Here is a 15,415-nt window from a genome sequence, read left to right as displayed (position 1 = left end):
CGTCTTCTGGGAATGGCGGTGAGCTTAGAGCTCGGGCAGGTTACGCATCAAGAGCCAGAAGGGAGCCGGCCGGCCTGGCTCAGGGGCTGAGCGTCCACCTAGGAGCCAGGAGGTCAGGGTTCCATTCTGGTCAGGGCACAGGCCCGGGTTGCAGGCTCGATCCCCAGTGTGGGGCGTGCAGGAGGCAGCCGATCCGTGAGTCTCTCATCATTGATGTTTCCCTCTCTCCTCTCCCCTCCTCTCTGAAATAAAAAAAAAATAAAAAAATAAATGAATAAAATAAAAAACATTTTTTAAAAAGCCAGAAGGGAGACCCTACGGGGGGAGGAAAGGTGCCGGCCTCAGCGGAGCCGGCGGGGAGAGGAGACGAGAAGAAGGGATGATCTGAGACCCTGAGCCCTCTGCCAAGTTTCCCTGTAACCTAACTCGGCCTCGGCCGGGCTGCACCGGGGCCTGGCCGCTGCGTGGAGGCGGAGACCAGGGCCGATTGTTTTGTTTGGCTGACAGCGTGTTTTACAAACACGGGCCAACTTTCTGGAAGTGGAAACATTCACATAGAAATTCAGATTTTTAGCTCTTTGAACAAAACACCCCAACAAGCACTGCCTGGAAGGAACACCCCCTGTGAAATGGGGATCGGTGCACAGAGTGGCTGTATGAGCCCGAGTCCCCCCGCCCCCCACGGGGCCCCTCTGTTCTTTCATGCTCATTAGGGTGCTGCTTCGGGCTGCTCCTGAGCTGGGGGCCAAGTCCCACCCCATCACTCCCCTGGACTGGTTCTGACACTGGTTCTGACACTGGTTCTGGACTGGTTCTGACACTGGTTCTGGACTGGTTCTGACACTGGTTCTGGCACTGGTTCTGACACTGGTTCTGGACTGGTTCTGACACTGGTTCTGACACTGGTTCTGGACTGGTTCTGACACTGGTTCTGACACTGGTTCTGGACTGGTTCTGACACTGGTTCTGACACTGGTTCTGGACTGGTTCTGACACTGGTTCTGACACGCGGTCCTCATGGCGTGTTGGGGACCTACCAGCCTAAGTGGCTAGACCTGGGCAGGCAGTATGACCTTGAGTTCTGACCTGAATTTTATTTGATTATATTTTTCATATATTTTTATTGCTTTCAGAGAGGAAGGGAGGGGGATAGAAACAGCAATAATGAGAGTCATATTCATCCTCCTGCACGCCCCCTACTGGGGATCCAGCCTGCAACCCGGGCTTGTGCCCTGACCTGGAATCGAACCCGGGACCGGTCAGTCCGCAGGCCGCGGACGCTCTACCCCCTGGGCCACACCACCCAGGGCTCTGCCCGGAATTCCAGGGGCGGCGACTGTCCCTGCCGGAGTCCCCACAGCCTGGGCTCCACTCACACGCCGGGAACCGGGAAGCCAAGGCCGAGGGCGCCCAGCCTGTCCGCCAGATTCGGCGTTTGGATCCTGGCTGGTCTGACGCCAAAGGCTGTTACCTAACAGGGCTGCTCCCCTCCGAAGGGCAGAGCACCCCGGCACCCGCCCCCAAGGCACATCCCGGCCAGCCCCGCAGCTCAGAGCCCGCGCACGTCCCGGGAGCGGCGCTGCGGGGACAAGGCGCGCGATCGCGGCCTGAGCAGCTGGGCTCGCCCCGCGCATCCCTGGACCACGGCGATGCGGGCTTGGGCGATGGGAGACGGGAGATGGGCGAGGGGCGAGGGGAGAGGGAGCGGGTCCCGCAGCGGTCTGGGCGCGCAGGGATAGCTACGGACACCAGCACCCGAGGGGAAGGGGACGCGGCCCGCAGGGCACGCCCACCCGGACCCCTCCCGCCCCGGGCTGCGGGGACGCGGCGGCGCTGCGCTCCGTAAGGTCCCGCCTGGGGCGCGAGGGGGCGCTGCTCCGCGTCCGCCACCTCCCTCCGCGCCCGGCTCTCCGCTCCGCTCCGCGCGCCCGCCGCTTCCTGCCGCCGCCGCCCGGGCCATGGCGACCTGCGTGCGGCTGCCGCGCTGCGGGGCCCCGCGCCTCCGATCCGCGCTCCTCGGCCCCCGCGCCGGCTGCGGGGCGCCCCGGCCGGGCCCGCTCCGGACCTACGCGCCGGGCCCGGGCGGCCTCCCCGCGGCGCTGCTGCGCACCGACTCCTTCGTGGGCGGCCGCTGGGTCCCCGCCGCCGCCGCCTTCCCCGTGCGCGACCCGGCCAGCGGCGCCGAGCTGGGCCGGGTGGCCGACTGCGGGGCGCCAGAGGCCCGCGCCGCCGTGCGCGCCGCCCACGACGCCTTCGGCAGCTGGAAGGGCGCCCTGGCCAAGGTGAGCGCCCCGGCCCGGTTATCGCGTGCACCTCGGAGAAAAGGTGCGGGGCCGTTCAGTCCGGAGCGCGGGCCCCGGGCCGAGCGCCGTGCAGCCAGACGCCGCCGCAGGTGTCCGACCGGTCCCCGTGCCCTCGCGCACCTGAGTCCGTCCCAGGCTGCGGGGAGGCCCGCGGGACGCCGCCACCTGGTGTCGGGAGGCGGGGCAGCGCCCCGGGCTGGCCGTGCCCTGGGGAGGGGTGCGCGGCAGAAAACTAGGAGGGGAAGGGGCCCAGGACCACCCTCCAGGCTTTCCGCCTGAAGAGGGCAACGCTGCTGAGAACGGACCTCTTAGAGTCGCTGGGGAAGGGGGGTGGGCGGTGAGGGGAGCCAGAGGGAGAAAACTAAGAGACGCATCTTCCTCCTCCCCCTCCTCCTCCTCTCCTCCTCCTCCCCCTCCTTCTCGTCCTGCACTGAGTAGCACCTGCCCTTCAGCACGCGCCCGCAGACACCCATGGCACAGGGAGAGGGAGGCGCACCCAGGTTCACCTGCCCTGAGCTGTTAAAAGCAGGAACTGTAGCCCGGCCCACGTGGCTCAGTGGTGGAGCGTGGACCTATGAACCTCCTAGGAGGTCACGGTTAGGTTACCGGCCAGGGTTGTGGGCTCGATCCCCACTGTGGGGCATGCAGTGCAGGAGGCAGCCGGTCCGTGATTCTCTCTCCTAAAATCAATAAAAAAGAGACGTTTTAAAAAGGGGACGCACGGGTGGACGCGGGCCACACAAGGACAAGTGCTGTGTGACGCCCGGATGGGAGGCCTGGAGGACGATTCGCAGGGACAGGGGTGGGGTGGGAGGGCTCGGTGTTTAACGGGGACAGGGCTCCGGCAGCGGGAGCCGGGGTCTGTGCTCCTGCTCCTCGGGGAGGGCAGCTGCGTCTCCCGGGCCGGGCCCTGGCTGAGGCCGCAGGAGCCGAAGATGGTCGAGGGCCTCGTACGCCTGGCGTTTCACCCTTTCTCGCCGTTTCCTCTTTTCCAGGAACGGAGCGCGTTGCTTCGGAAATGGTATGATCTGATGATGCGACACAAGGACGACCTGGCCAGGATCATCACCGCCGAGAGCGTGAGTCTGGCGGGCGCTCCGGGGAGCTGGCGGGAGCCCGGACCGCCACCTGGTGGCTACACGATGGGGGTTCCCTGCCTGGTGGTCAGATGTCAGCGAAGCTCTGTGCCGGGCACAGACCGTTCCTCGTAAAGCCGGGCCCTCCTTTCGCTGAGACGGCATGCGTGTGTGTGTGTGTGTGTGTGTGTGCGTGTGTGCGTGTGCGTGTGTGTTCTAACCCCGTCTGGTCTGTGCGACTGTTGTGGTTGGTTTTCCTGTTGCTTCTGTGGGCATCCCCGCCGCTGGCATCCGTTCCTTGCGCCCCGGCCACCGCCTTGAGGCGAGGTGAGGAGGAGGAGAGTCAGCGGGTGCGGTTCTGTCTCCTCTGAGTGGGAACTCGCTGAAAGGCAGGTGCGGGCCGTGGTCCGAGCGCCCTCCGTTGCCGCTGGATTCTGCTGATTTCTCCACGTGGGTGGGCGAGGGGCCCGCCCCTCTGCTCGCCGCCTGGAGGTCCGAGCACAGCCTGCTGTTGTGACCGAGGTGATGGGGGTCCTTTTCTGCCGGGTTCAGGGGAAGCCGCTGACGGAGGCGCAGGGGGAGGTCCTGTACTCGGCCCAGTTCCTGGAGTGGTTTTCCGAGGAAGCGCGCCGCATCTACGGCGACGTCATCAGCACCGCATCCCCGGAGAAGCGGGCCCTGGTGCTCAAGCAGCCGGTCGGTGTGGCCGCCGTCATCACCCCGGTACGTGGGGGGATCGGCATGGGGTGGGGGTCAGGTGCCCACGGGCCGGCGCCTCCTCCAACGGCTCTGCCCCCTGTCCCCAGTGGAACTTCCCCAGCGCCATGATCACCCGCAAGGTGGGGGCCGCCCTGGCCGCCGGCTGCACCGTCGTGGTCAAACCCGCCGAAGACACGCCCTTCTCAGCGCTGGCGCTGGCCGAGGTGAGCCCGCCCTGCCCGCGGGGACGCTGGCCCCGGGACGGGGACGCGGGTGGGAGCCTCCGCCGTGCCCACGCCTCACGCCGGATGGCGTTGCTCGAACTCCTCCGCCGTTCTCTCAAGTCAGAGGTTGCCCTTTTAGACAGAACAGCGGTGGAGTTTCCTGACCTCTGTGGCTGCCCTAAAGCGCTGTCTGCCCATGGGGGGGAGGGGGCCCTTCAGATCCAGCCATTCTGTGCGCGAAGCCCCTCCTGGCTCCTGTCACTCAGAGCAAAGCCCAGCTTCGGGCAGAGGCCTCCAGGCCCTGCAGATGCCGCCTGCCCGCCTCGCTCCCCTCCCCCCGCCGTCACTCCGGAGCCCCTGACCCTTCCGCCCCCGCCACTCACCCCGACACCTCGTGGCTGGAAGGGTCTCCCCGTGTCTTAAAGCAGCGCCGACTGCGGGGCGGCGGCCCCCCGTCCCTCAGCTCTCCTGCTGCTCCCGCCCAGGCCTGTCCCGGTGACGCCTCGTTTTAGAGACGAGTGACAACCCGCACATCACACCGGCCCTGCTAAGACTCTCCTTTCACTCCAAATGTCTTCTGATCCTGTCCCCACCGGCAGCTGAGTTCCTCCCCGTTGCTTTTTAGAGGAAAACGTCGGTTTATTTCCCTTTTCTGTTTCCTCACTCGCTGCCCGTGCCTGCTGGTCCCTCCACAGCTCGCCAGCCAGGCCGGGATCCCCGCCGGGGCCTACAACGTGGTGCCCTGCTCCCGGAGGAGGGCCCAGGAGGTGGGGGAGGCGCTGTGCACCGACCCGCTCGTGTCCAAGATTTCCTTCACCGGCTCCACGGCCACCGGGAAGGTGCGTCGTTCTCACGTTTCCCCTTTACAGCGTCTAAACACGGCCCCGGTCACCGCGCGGGAAGGTGGCCGCAGAGGCTGCAGGCTCTCAGGCACGGGGCCTGCTTCAGGCCACGCCCCGGTCTCCGCTCTGGAGTGCAGGTCCCACCCGTAATCTAGGATCCAAGGTCCCAGAAACTCTCCCTGGGTGTCGAAATGCATGTCCCAGGACCGAATGAAAACTGTATTTAGTATAAAGGTACTTACAGAAACGAAGGGGACTTTTAAAAAAATGATTTCAGAGAGGAAGGGAGAGAGAGAGAGAAACATCCCTGATGAGAGAGAATCATGGATCGGCCGCCTCCTGCACGCCCCCCACCTGGGATGGAGCCCGCAACCCGGACCTGTGCCCTGACGGGGAATCGAACCGGTGACCTGGTTCATAGGTCGATGCTCAGCCCCTGAGCCACGCCGCCGGGCGCTCCCCCTTTTCTTATGCGAAGCGTCATCACATCTGCCCCCCTGGGCGCCTGGCGTCCTCGCTGTCGGGTCACTTGGGGTTGAGGCCTCGCGCACCCACGGCCCCTTCCCCTCTGCCCCAGGCGCTGCTGCACCATGCGGCCGACTCCGTGAAGAGGGTGTCCATGGAGCTGGGCGGCCTCGCCCCGTTCATCGTGTTCGACAGCGCCAACGTGGACCAGGCCGTGGCGGGGGCCATGGCATCGAAGTTCAGGAACTCGGGACAGGTGAGTTCCGGGCGTGTTTTACGAAGATCCTTCCACCTCCCGCGTCTCCCGGGAGGAAACGTCTGGGTTCCTTCCATGGCCCGTTCTTCCTTCTCTCACCTTTTCAGCAAGTCCCTCCCTTCACCGGGGACGACAGGCTTGGGGGCTCCGAGAGGAAGAGGGGGAGTCCCTGGCTTCAAGGAAGTCCTGTTACGCAAACTCCTCTCTGCTCGCGGAGGGCACGGCAGCCGCGGGGTCTCGGTCTCTGGCCGGGTCAGCGGCTGCCGACACGCACGTCCCGCAGTTTGCTCTTCTCTCTCCAGACCTGTGTGTGCTCCAACCGGTTCCTGGTGCAGAGCGGGATCCACGATGCCTTCGTGAGCAAGCTGGCTGCGGCGATGAGGGCCAGCCTGCGCGTGGGGAACGGGTTCGAGGAGGGGACGACTCAGGGCCCGCTGATCAACGAGAAGGCGGTGGAAAAGGTAGCTCGCTGGGCGTCTGCAGTTCCGCGGTGTTGGTGTCGAAGGTTACCTGGCAAAAGGCACGGGGGTTAGGTGCCCAGCAAGGCTGCTTTGGAAACGACGGAGACGTCGGAAAAAGCGGAATCGCTGCCAACGGGTGTGCGTCGTGGGGCGTCACCTCTCACAGCCTTTCCGGCTCCCGAGCCACGGCGTCCCCCGGGCGTCCCTTTAGACCTGCTGCGCCGCCTGAATTCCTCTGATGGCGGTGGGCTCACCCCTGGCTGCCTCGGGACCTCGAAACACCGAGTTCTTTAATTTTCCCTGCACACGGAAGGGATGATATCAGAGAGGGAGGGAGAAACATCAATGATGGGAGAGAATCAGGGATCGCTGCCTCCCGCACGCCCCCCGCTGGGGATCCAGCCCCAAACTGGGCCTGTGTCTGACCGGGATTCGCACCTGGACCTCTTGCTGGATGGGCCGATGCTCCCCTCCGAGCAGCCGGCCGGGCTGTTTTTAATTGTTACTGTTTCTGCCGAACGCCCGCTTGGACTGCAGACGCCCTTCCAGGAGGATCCCTGACGCAGGCGCGCAGCCCCGAGACGTGGGATCTCAGTGGCGCGGGGAGGCAGGGGGGGAGGCAGGGACCAGGCTGCGTGGGTTCCAGCCGGACTGAGGACACCAGCCCGCCGGTCCCAGAGCCCCGCCCCTCACGGAGGGGCCTGGTTTCGAGGCGTCCTCACTGGGTCCGGGGCTCTGCCCTCCTCGCCCAGGTGGAGACACACGTGAGCGACGCGCTGGCCAAAGGGGCCACCCTGGTGATGGGCGGGAAACGGCACCCCCTTGGGAACAACTTCTTTGAGCCCACGCTGCTCAGCAACGTCACGCGGGACATGCTCTGCTCTCGGGAGGAGACCTTCGGGCCCCTGGCCCCCGTGATCAAGTAAGACCTCGCCCGCCAAGGTCGCAGGGAGCCTGGAGGCCGGGTGGTGGGCGGGGCGGCCGAGAGGGGCTCTGTGGACACGGTGGCTGGGCCTCGGTGCCCCTCAGGGCGCTCTGCGAGGAAGGCCTGGCACGGGGCGCCTTCCCCTCCACCCGCGCTGGGTCCCTGCAGCCCCATGTCTCGCCATCGCCGGGGAGCTGAAGGGGGAGATGACTCGGGAGGAAGCCGGCGTTTCCTCGCTGCTCACTCTGCCGACGCCCTGCTCACCTGGCAGGTTCCACACGGAGGAGGAGGCGCTGGCGATCGCGAACGCGGCCGACGTGGGGTTAGCAGGTGGGTGTCCGTCCTGCCTCAGGGCCCTTGGCCTGTGACGCCAGCTGGGTCGGAGGGCACTTGTCTGGTGCTCGCGAGGACGGGGGCTGGCGGGCAGGTGTGCGCTCACGTCCTTCTGTCCTTCTGCCTCCTGGTGCCTGCGGGAGCTTGGGGGGGAGGGGAGAGACAGGGGGGGATGGGGGAGGCTGAACGGTGGTTCCAGGTGGGGACTCACAGCCGTGAGGGGCTGGCTGCCGGGAAATCCCAGTGCTGCTCCTTCCTCCCTCCCTCCGGGCCTGGGCTGGGCAGAGGGCGCCATGACCATTTCCAGGTAAAAGGGCAGTGGCCACGCTGTCACCGGGAGGGACGGGGACTGAGGGGTCTGCCTTGCACGTCCGGATGTGTGGGTTCCTGACTGCGGGGGAAAGTCACGCCATGCGGGGTGACTGAGGGCGTTCATTAAGGATGGGGAACGGGAGGGCTTCAGGCACTCGGGGAGGGTCAGAGCCAGGAGTGAGCCTGGGGGGTTCGCCTTGGTCCTTTTAAAAATATCTCCATTGTTATTGGTTTCAGAGAGGAAGGGAGAGGGGGAGGGAGGTAGAAACATCAGTGACGAGAGAGAATCATGGATCGGCTGCCTCCTGCACGCCCCGCACTGGGGATCGAGCCCGCAACCCGGGCCTGTGCCCTGACCGGGAATCGAACCCTGACCTCCTGGTTCCTCCGTCGATGCTCAACCCCTGAGCCCCGCTGGCCGGGCAGGCCTTGGTCCTTTAGAAAGAATGTCCAGGGTGTGAGAGGACGCACCGGCCAGGCCCGGCTTGGGGTCTCGCTGGGAGCCGGGCGCTGCCAGGCCGAGGGAGGAGGCCGAGGGCAGTGCCCTCGGCTTGGACAGGACGCCTCCGTGACGCCCCTCACGCCCGTCCCTCCTCCCCACAGGCTACTTCTACTCCCAGGACCCCGCCCAGATCTGGCGGGTGGCGGAGCGGCTGGAGGTGGGCATGGTGGGCGTCAACGAGGGGCTGCTCTCGGCCGTGGAGTGCCCCTTCGGCGGCGTGAAGCAGTCGGGCCTCGGGCGCGAGGGCTCCAGGTACGGCATCGACGAGTACCTGGAGGTCAAGTACGTGTGCCTCGGCGGCATGTAGGGGCCGTGTTCTTCAGGAAATAAGGGAGCTCGCTGCGCCCTGGCCCACGCCACCCCTCACTTCACATGCCCCTCCAGGTGTCGGAACTACAACAGCCTCTCTGGTCCCCCACCCGAGGCTGTTTTCCTTGAGTTTCAGAGAGCGCGGAAGGGCGGGGAGACACACTGATGTGAGACGTTGATTGGTTGCCTCCCACACAAGCCCTGACCTGGGCTGGGCAGCAATCTGCAACCCAGGTGCAGGCCTGGACCTGGACTCAAACCCTTGACCCTCTGGTCCGCTGGCGGGCGCCCGAACCACCGAGCCAAACCCCAACCACCGAGCCAAACCAGCTGTTAAAACTTGACAAAGGTTGTAAAGCTCGTCCAGACCTCCTCATCTGCCCCTCCCCTCACCGAACTAGGGTCATCTGGTGCCACGTGCCTGTGGCTGCAGACCCCCCGAGACCCAGCAGACTCCCCGAGACCTGCCACAGCACTGTCTGCCTCTGGGCTAGTGACCTCCAGGGCGTGACTCCGCCACCCTGAGGTGGCTCAGAGCTGAGACCAGAGGAGGGCTCCCTCCCCGCCCCTGTGTCACCTGCCGTGTGTACACAGCCCAGAGCGAAGAACGGTTTTCACATTTCCAAATGGGGGAGGGGAACAATACTGTTTCATGAAACTCACTCAGCGTCCGTAAATACAGTTATTGGAACACGGCCGCGGCCCTGCACCTGCCAGAGGGGCTGTGGCTACTCTCCCGGCCGAGCCGAGTAGCTGTCACAGGGACAGTGCGGCCCCCAAAGCCTGAAGCACTCACTGTGGTTCTTAGAGAATGTCCCAGCCCTGACCTAGACCCAGAGGGAGGGACCCGGCCCTGCCCTAGACCCAGAGGGAGGGAGGGACCCGGCCCTGCCCTAGACCCAGAGGGAGGGACCCGGCCCTGCCCTAGACCCAGAGGGAGGGACCCAGCCCTGCCCTAGACCCAGAGGGAGGGAGGGACCCGGCCCTGCCCTAGACCCAGAGGGAGGGACCCGGCCCTGCCCTAGACCCGCAGGGAGGGACCCAGCCCTGCCCTAGACCCGCAGGGAGGGACGGACCTGCCTGTGATTGATCACTTGTGGTGAGCGCCCGCCCGCCCGTGTGTAACGGTATCTTCTGGGCTGCGCTCCAGTGAGTCCTCACCAGGAACTCCTCCCCGCAGTTATCACATAGCTCAAAGGAAACATAAACAAAAATACAAACATGGCCCCAAACCCTTTAAAAAGCAGCGTTGTGGGAGCCGACATGGTAAGCCCTGTGGCTGAAGGCCTGCCACGTTCGCTGCACCCCAAGGCCTTTCTCACATGTGCATTCTCACGTGACGGCACCAGAGCTGGTCAAGGGTCTCCCGCGTTCGCACGGGCACGGGCCTTCGTGCCCTGTGACGGTGTCAGGAGCCCGGCGGTGGAGGTGAGCCATTTCCCACATTCCCACGTCCACAGGGGACTTGGTCCAGTGAGTTCTCCGGGTTTAATGAGGCTCCAGCTACGGCTAAGATTGCCCATCTCCCCGGCCACAGGGTCCTGTGTACATCTCCCTAGCAGGTTTACACGTCCCCCCAGTTCTCGGCCTGGAGAAAGCACTCCCCCCCCCCCCCCAGAATCCTCACCTGGAGAGCTCAGCTGCTACGCACTGTCCGTGCAGTAACTCGCTGGGGCGCACGTGGCCGCCTCTGAAGGCGGAGCCCAGGGTTACCGCGTGTGCCGCTGCCCTGGGCATCCTCTTACTTGAAAATGTCTGTGCTGGGACTTGCCTCGTGCTCTGTTGTGGGATGAAACGTGGGAGTTCGTGGGGAGTGTGCGGCCGGTCTGTACAACTGTCACTAATAAATGTTGAACTAACAGAACTTCCTGTTTCTGCGTTCAAGTTGGTGGTGACGGTTTTTTCTTGCCAGTGCGTCGCCTGAGCGTGGTTTGGGCACGATTAGCCCAGTGCAGACGGGCAGGACGGGGACCGGAAGGTGGGGTGTATGCTGGGGGCTCTGCCTGAGGTTTTAGGGAATCCACACAAGACACCCCACTCTCCTCCACCCGGAGCTGAGGTGACACAGGGTTTGTGCAGACGGGACACGATGCTGGCTTTATCGCTGAGAGAAACTACCGTATTTTCCGGCGTATAAGACAACTGGGCGTGTAAGATTTTCCTGGGTTAAAAAGTCGTCTTATACACCGGAAAATACGGTAGTTCAATATATCTAACCCATTATATCTAATCCCATCAATATAGTCCAATATACCGTATTTTCCGGCGTGTAAAACGACTTTTTAACCCAGGAAAATCTTACACGCCCAGTCGTCTTATACACTGGAAAGTGCAGTAGATTAGGGGCTGGTGAGAAAGGCGAAGGGATTGAGAAAAAAACAAAAGCAGGCACAGACAACAGTATGGTGATCACCAGAGGGGAAGGGAGGCCAGTGGCGGCGGCGGCGGGAGGCCAGGCGTGGTGGCCCACGCACGAGGCAGCGTGCAGATGTGTTACGGAGTTGTACACTGGAGACGCGTATGGTTTTATTAACCGGTGTCACCCACTACATTAAATTACCAAATTAATAAATAACTTCAGTTTTGAAATTCTTGTCAGATACCCACGGAGAACGCAACCTAGTCCCGGAGTCGGCACACTGGCCTGCACGGCACCTGGGGCTCGCTGCGTGTTTTTAAAGTTATTTTATTCTAATTAAACATAAGTAAGAAAAGTCACCATCCGAATCAAAGTGGAAGGAGGAGGGGGTGGGGCAGTAGCAGGTGCTGTTGCTTTTTTTTGGTTTATTAATATTTTCCCATTTATTTACTTACACTTTTGTTAATCCTCACCCGAGGATATTTTTCCATTGATTTTAGAGGGAAAGACAGAGAGAAATAATGAGAGAAACACATCGATAGGTTGCCTCCTGCATGTGCCCCAACCAGGGCCCGGGCCAGGGAGGAGCCTGCAAGCGAGGTACGTGCCCTTGTTCGGGCCCAGGACCCTTCAGTCCGCAGGTGGACACGCTCTCCACTGGCCACACCGGCGAGGGCAGCTGCTACTGCGTTTTAAATCGGGAGTCTACCACATTAGGCACACATGCCGCCCCCCCTCACCGCACCCACAGCCCAGTCCTGCAGGCAGGTCACGCGGCACCTGACCTCACACGTCCACCCAGAACTAAGAGATGCTTGTGCACAACTTACAAAGCACCTCCAATGACCTTCATGTCTAAAGTATAAATCTAGAAATACCCCACACGAGAACTTCCCATTTCTACTTTAAAAGGGAGCAAACAGGAGAGGAACCAAGATGGCGGCATAGGTAAACGCCTGAACTTGCTGTCTCGCACAACCACATCCAAACTACGACTAAAAGGAAAACCAGGTATCACCCAGAACCACAGGAAGGCTGGCTGAGTGTAAGTTCTACAACAAGAAGGAAAGAGAAAAGCCCATCTAGACTGGGAGGAGGTGCGGAGGTGCGGAGAGCGAAGGGACGGAGGCGCCGTGGAAACGGGCTGGCGACTGAGTACACTGTGGTCTTTCTCAATCGGGAGGGAGAGACAAACTCCCGACTGCTCTGAACTCCAGTTCCGGGCGAGACTCAGGGGACCCAGACTCATACGGGAAGAAACTGGACTGTCTGGCATCGGGCCGGGACACGAGGGCGGCTTTCTCTGAGGTGGTTGCAGCGATCTTTGTTCCTGCATGGGGTTGCGGGACACAGAGACCCAGGGACCTATCAGGGGCAGGGCCAATGGGCAACCATTGCTGTTTGCACCGCCCCGTGATTCCCTGAGACCAAGCCCCAACCAAGCTGTGTGCAGAGACATTTGCATATGAATGGCCTGGCCTTTTGCAACCTAACAAACTGCAGCTGGGTCAGAGAGCTCCAGAGCCTCCTAAAGAAGGCCCAAGGCTTGTCAGCAGCCTGCACTGCTTCACAGCTGGGCCTCATCTGGGCACCTCCAGAACCCCAAACTAAGAAGAGGAATCTGCAGATCTCTCCGTAGCTCCTGCTGGGTGGCCTCAGGCAGAGGCTAACTTAGCACCTCCTTGGAGATCCAAGAGCCAGTGTACCCAGTGGTCAGTGTGAGACCATCCAGATTACAACTCCTCAGATCCGTAAGGGACACACTCAGGGGGCAGACTCAGTGAGCACCAAAGCCCCACTGAGGCAAGTACTACCCCATAAGGGTGTCTCCAGCACAACAGTTCTCCCATTGTAGTCAGAGCTGATCCTCACAGCCAATTGGCCTGGAGGTCAATTCTTCCCAGTGATACCAACAACAATCAAGGCTTAACTACAACAAGACTGTGCACACAGCCCACAAAGGGGTGCACCAAGAGTGTCCACCTCAAGTAACTGGGGAGGCTGAGCCACTGGGCCCTATAGGACACCTCGCACACAAAGCCACCCTACCAACTCAGGGAAGCAGCAAAAATGCGGAGACAAAGAAACAGGTCACAAATGACAGAAATGGAGGAAAGCAAACTACTGGATATAGAGTTCAAAACCATGGTTATAAGGTTACTCAAGAATCTTCTAGAAACCTCCGAGAAATTTAGTGAGACCCTCAAGGATATGAAAAAGAACCAATTAGAAATTAAGCATACACTGACTGAAATAAAGAATAATATACAGAGATCCAACAGCAAACTAGAGGATCCCAAGAATAAAGTCAAAGATTTGAAATACAAAGAAGCAAAAAACACCCAACCAGAAAAGCAAAAAGAAAAAGGAATCCAAAAATATGAAGACAGTGTAAGGAGCCTCTGGGACAACTTCAAGTGTACCAACATCCAAATTATGGGGGTGCCAGAAGAGAGAGAGAGCAAGATATTGAAAACCTATTTGAAGAAATAATGACAGAAAACTTCCCCCACCTGGTGAAAGAAATAGACTTACAAGTCCAGGAAGCGCACAGAACCCCAAACAAGAGGAATCCTGTGGGGCACGGCTACAGTGTTTGGACAGGTTCAAGCCTCGGACTGATGAGAGGGCACAGTCCTCTCATGGCCACGTGCACGTCCCAGCGTGGAGGGCAGAGCCTCCCAGCACCATGATAGCCAACAGCTGGAGTTGTCAGCTTGAACCTGTGGTCCAAACACGTGGCCCCACGTGCCTGAGTGACGTGGGCTTGATAGAGTTCAGGTGCGTGTAACTGAGTAGGATCGAAACCCACGCGGATGCTGTAAACATCTTGACCACGCCCTTCCTTTGCCTCGTGGTATCGGCTGTAAAATAAAGACACGGCCTGTGGTCCGTGGCGCTGTCGCTAGCTCTCCATCAGAGGACAGCGTCCCACCCAGACCCAGCTTCATCCTCTTGTCTGTCTTTTCTCAATCCTTCACCTGCCCCCACTCGGGTTCACCCTTGGCCATGCTGTCGTGGCACAGAATCCAAAGAGGACCACACCAAGACACATCATGATTAAAATGCCAAGGACAAAAGACAAAGAATATTAAAAGCAGCAAGAGAAAAACAGTTAGTTACCTACAAGGGAGCACCCATACGATTATCAGCTGATTTCTCAACAGAAACTATGCAGGCCAGACGGGAGTGGCAAGAAATATTCAAAGTGATGAATAGCAAGAACCTACAACCAAGACTACTCTACCCAGCAAAGTTATCATTCAGAATTGAAGGTCAGATAAAGAGCTTCACAGATAAGAACAAGCTAAAGGAGATCATCACCACCAAACCAGTATTATATGAAATGCTGAAGGATATTCTTTAAGAGGAAGAAGAAGAAAGGTAAAGATAAAAATTATGAACAACAAATACATATCTACCAACAAGTGAATCTAAAAATAGAGTGAATAAAAAATATGATGAACAGAATAAACTGGTGAATATAACAGAATCAGCGTCATAGAAAGGGAGTGGACTGACCATTCTCGGGGGGAAATGGGTGTGGGGGGTGCGGGAAGAGACTGGACAAAAATCGTACACCTATGGATGAGGACAGTGGGGGTGGTAAGGGCATGGGGTGGGGTGGGAACTGGGTGGAGGGGAGCTATGGGGAGAAAAAAGAGGAACAGCTGTAATAATCTGAACAATAAAGACTTATTTTTTTTTTTAAAGGGAGCAAACAGAATGTGCCATACAGGGCCATGGACATTTAGACCCAGAGGGAGCCGGCTGATCTAACTTGTTCAGAAACAAGACCGTGCCCTGGCTGGTGTGGCTCAGTGGACAGAGCGTCGGCCTGGGGACTGAAGGGTCCCGGGTTCTATTCCAGTCAAGGGCACAGGCCAGGTTGCGGGCTCCATCCCCAGTGTGGGCATGCAGGAGGCAGCCGATCAACGATTCTCTCTCATTGATGTTTCTCTCCCTTTCCTTTCCTCTCTGAGATCAATAAAATGTATTAAAAAAATAAAAAAAGGAACGAGTTCATGGCCCGGCAGGCGTGGCTCAGTGGTTGAGCATCAACCTAGGAACCAGGAGGTCACAGTTCGATTCCTGGTCCGGGCCAGGTTGCAGGCTCCATCCCCTCTCCCTTCCTTTTTAAAGTCAATTTTAAAAAAATATGTAAACATTTAAAAAATAAAAACAAGTTGGTGGTACAGATTCGAATCCCGCCCCGCTTCCTCTAACTAAACCAGACCCACGCCCGCACTCTCTGGGCTCCTGCGGCTCTTACCTGTGCAGTGACAGCCGCCAGACCCGAGCGTCCTTCAGTCTGGTGTCCATGAGGATGCGTCCCGCTGGCTGGCGTT

At 60.3% G+C, this 15,415-nt stretch overlaps 1 protein-coding gene across 2 annotated transcripts; it reads left to right on the top strand.

The window, feature by feature from the left end:
• The first annotated feature begins 1,866 nt into the window (after positions 1–1,866).
• On the top strand, positions 1,867–15,057 carry ALDH5A1 (aldehyde dehydrogenase 5 family member A1). Of its 2 annotated transcripts, XM_054711574.1 has the most exons (11): positions 1,867–2,282; positions 3,299–3,382; positions 3,932–4,102; positions 4,186–4,302; positions 4,998–5,141; positions 5,722–5,865; positions 6,168–6,326; positions 7,079–7,248; positions 7,523–7,581; positions 8,500–8,650; positions 14,781–15,057. In XM_054711574.1, exons 1-11 carry the CDS (start codon positions 1,959–1,961, stop codon positions 14,839–14,841), a joined length of 1,584 nt encoding a protein of 527 aa, XP_054567549.1. In that variant the 5' UTR covers positions 1,867–1,958; the 3' UTR covers positions 14,842–15,057. The 2 variants fall into 2 exon arrangements, with proteins under 2 accessions (XP_054567549.1, XP_008145533.3); XM_008147311.3 differs by lacking the exon at positions 14,781–15,057 and having other exon boundaries at positions 8,500–9,675.
• The last annotated feature ends 358 nt before the right edge of the window (positions 15,058–15,415 follow it).

The sequence above is a fragment of the Eptesicus fuscus genome, chromosome 22, assembly GCF_027574615.1.
Source record: "Eptesicus fuscus isolate TK198812 chromosome 22, DD_ASM_mEF_20220401, whole genome shotgun sequence".
NCBI lineage: Eukaryota > Metazoa > Chordata > Mammalia > Chiroptera > Vespertilionidae > Eptesicus > Eptesicus fuscus.
The sequence above is the reverse complement of the archived record's forward strand: the minus strand, read 5'-3'. Positions and strand labels throughout refer to the sequence as shown.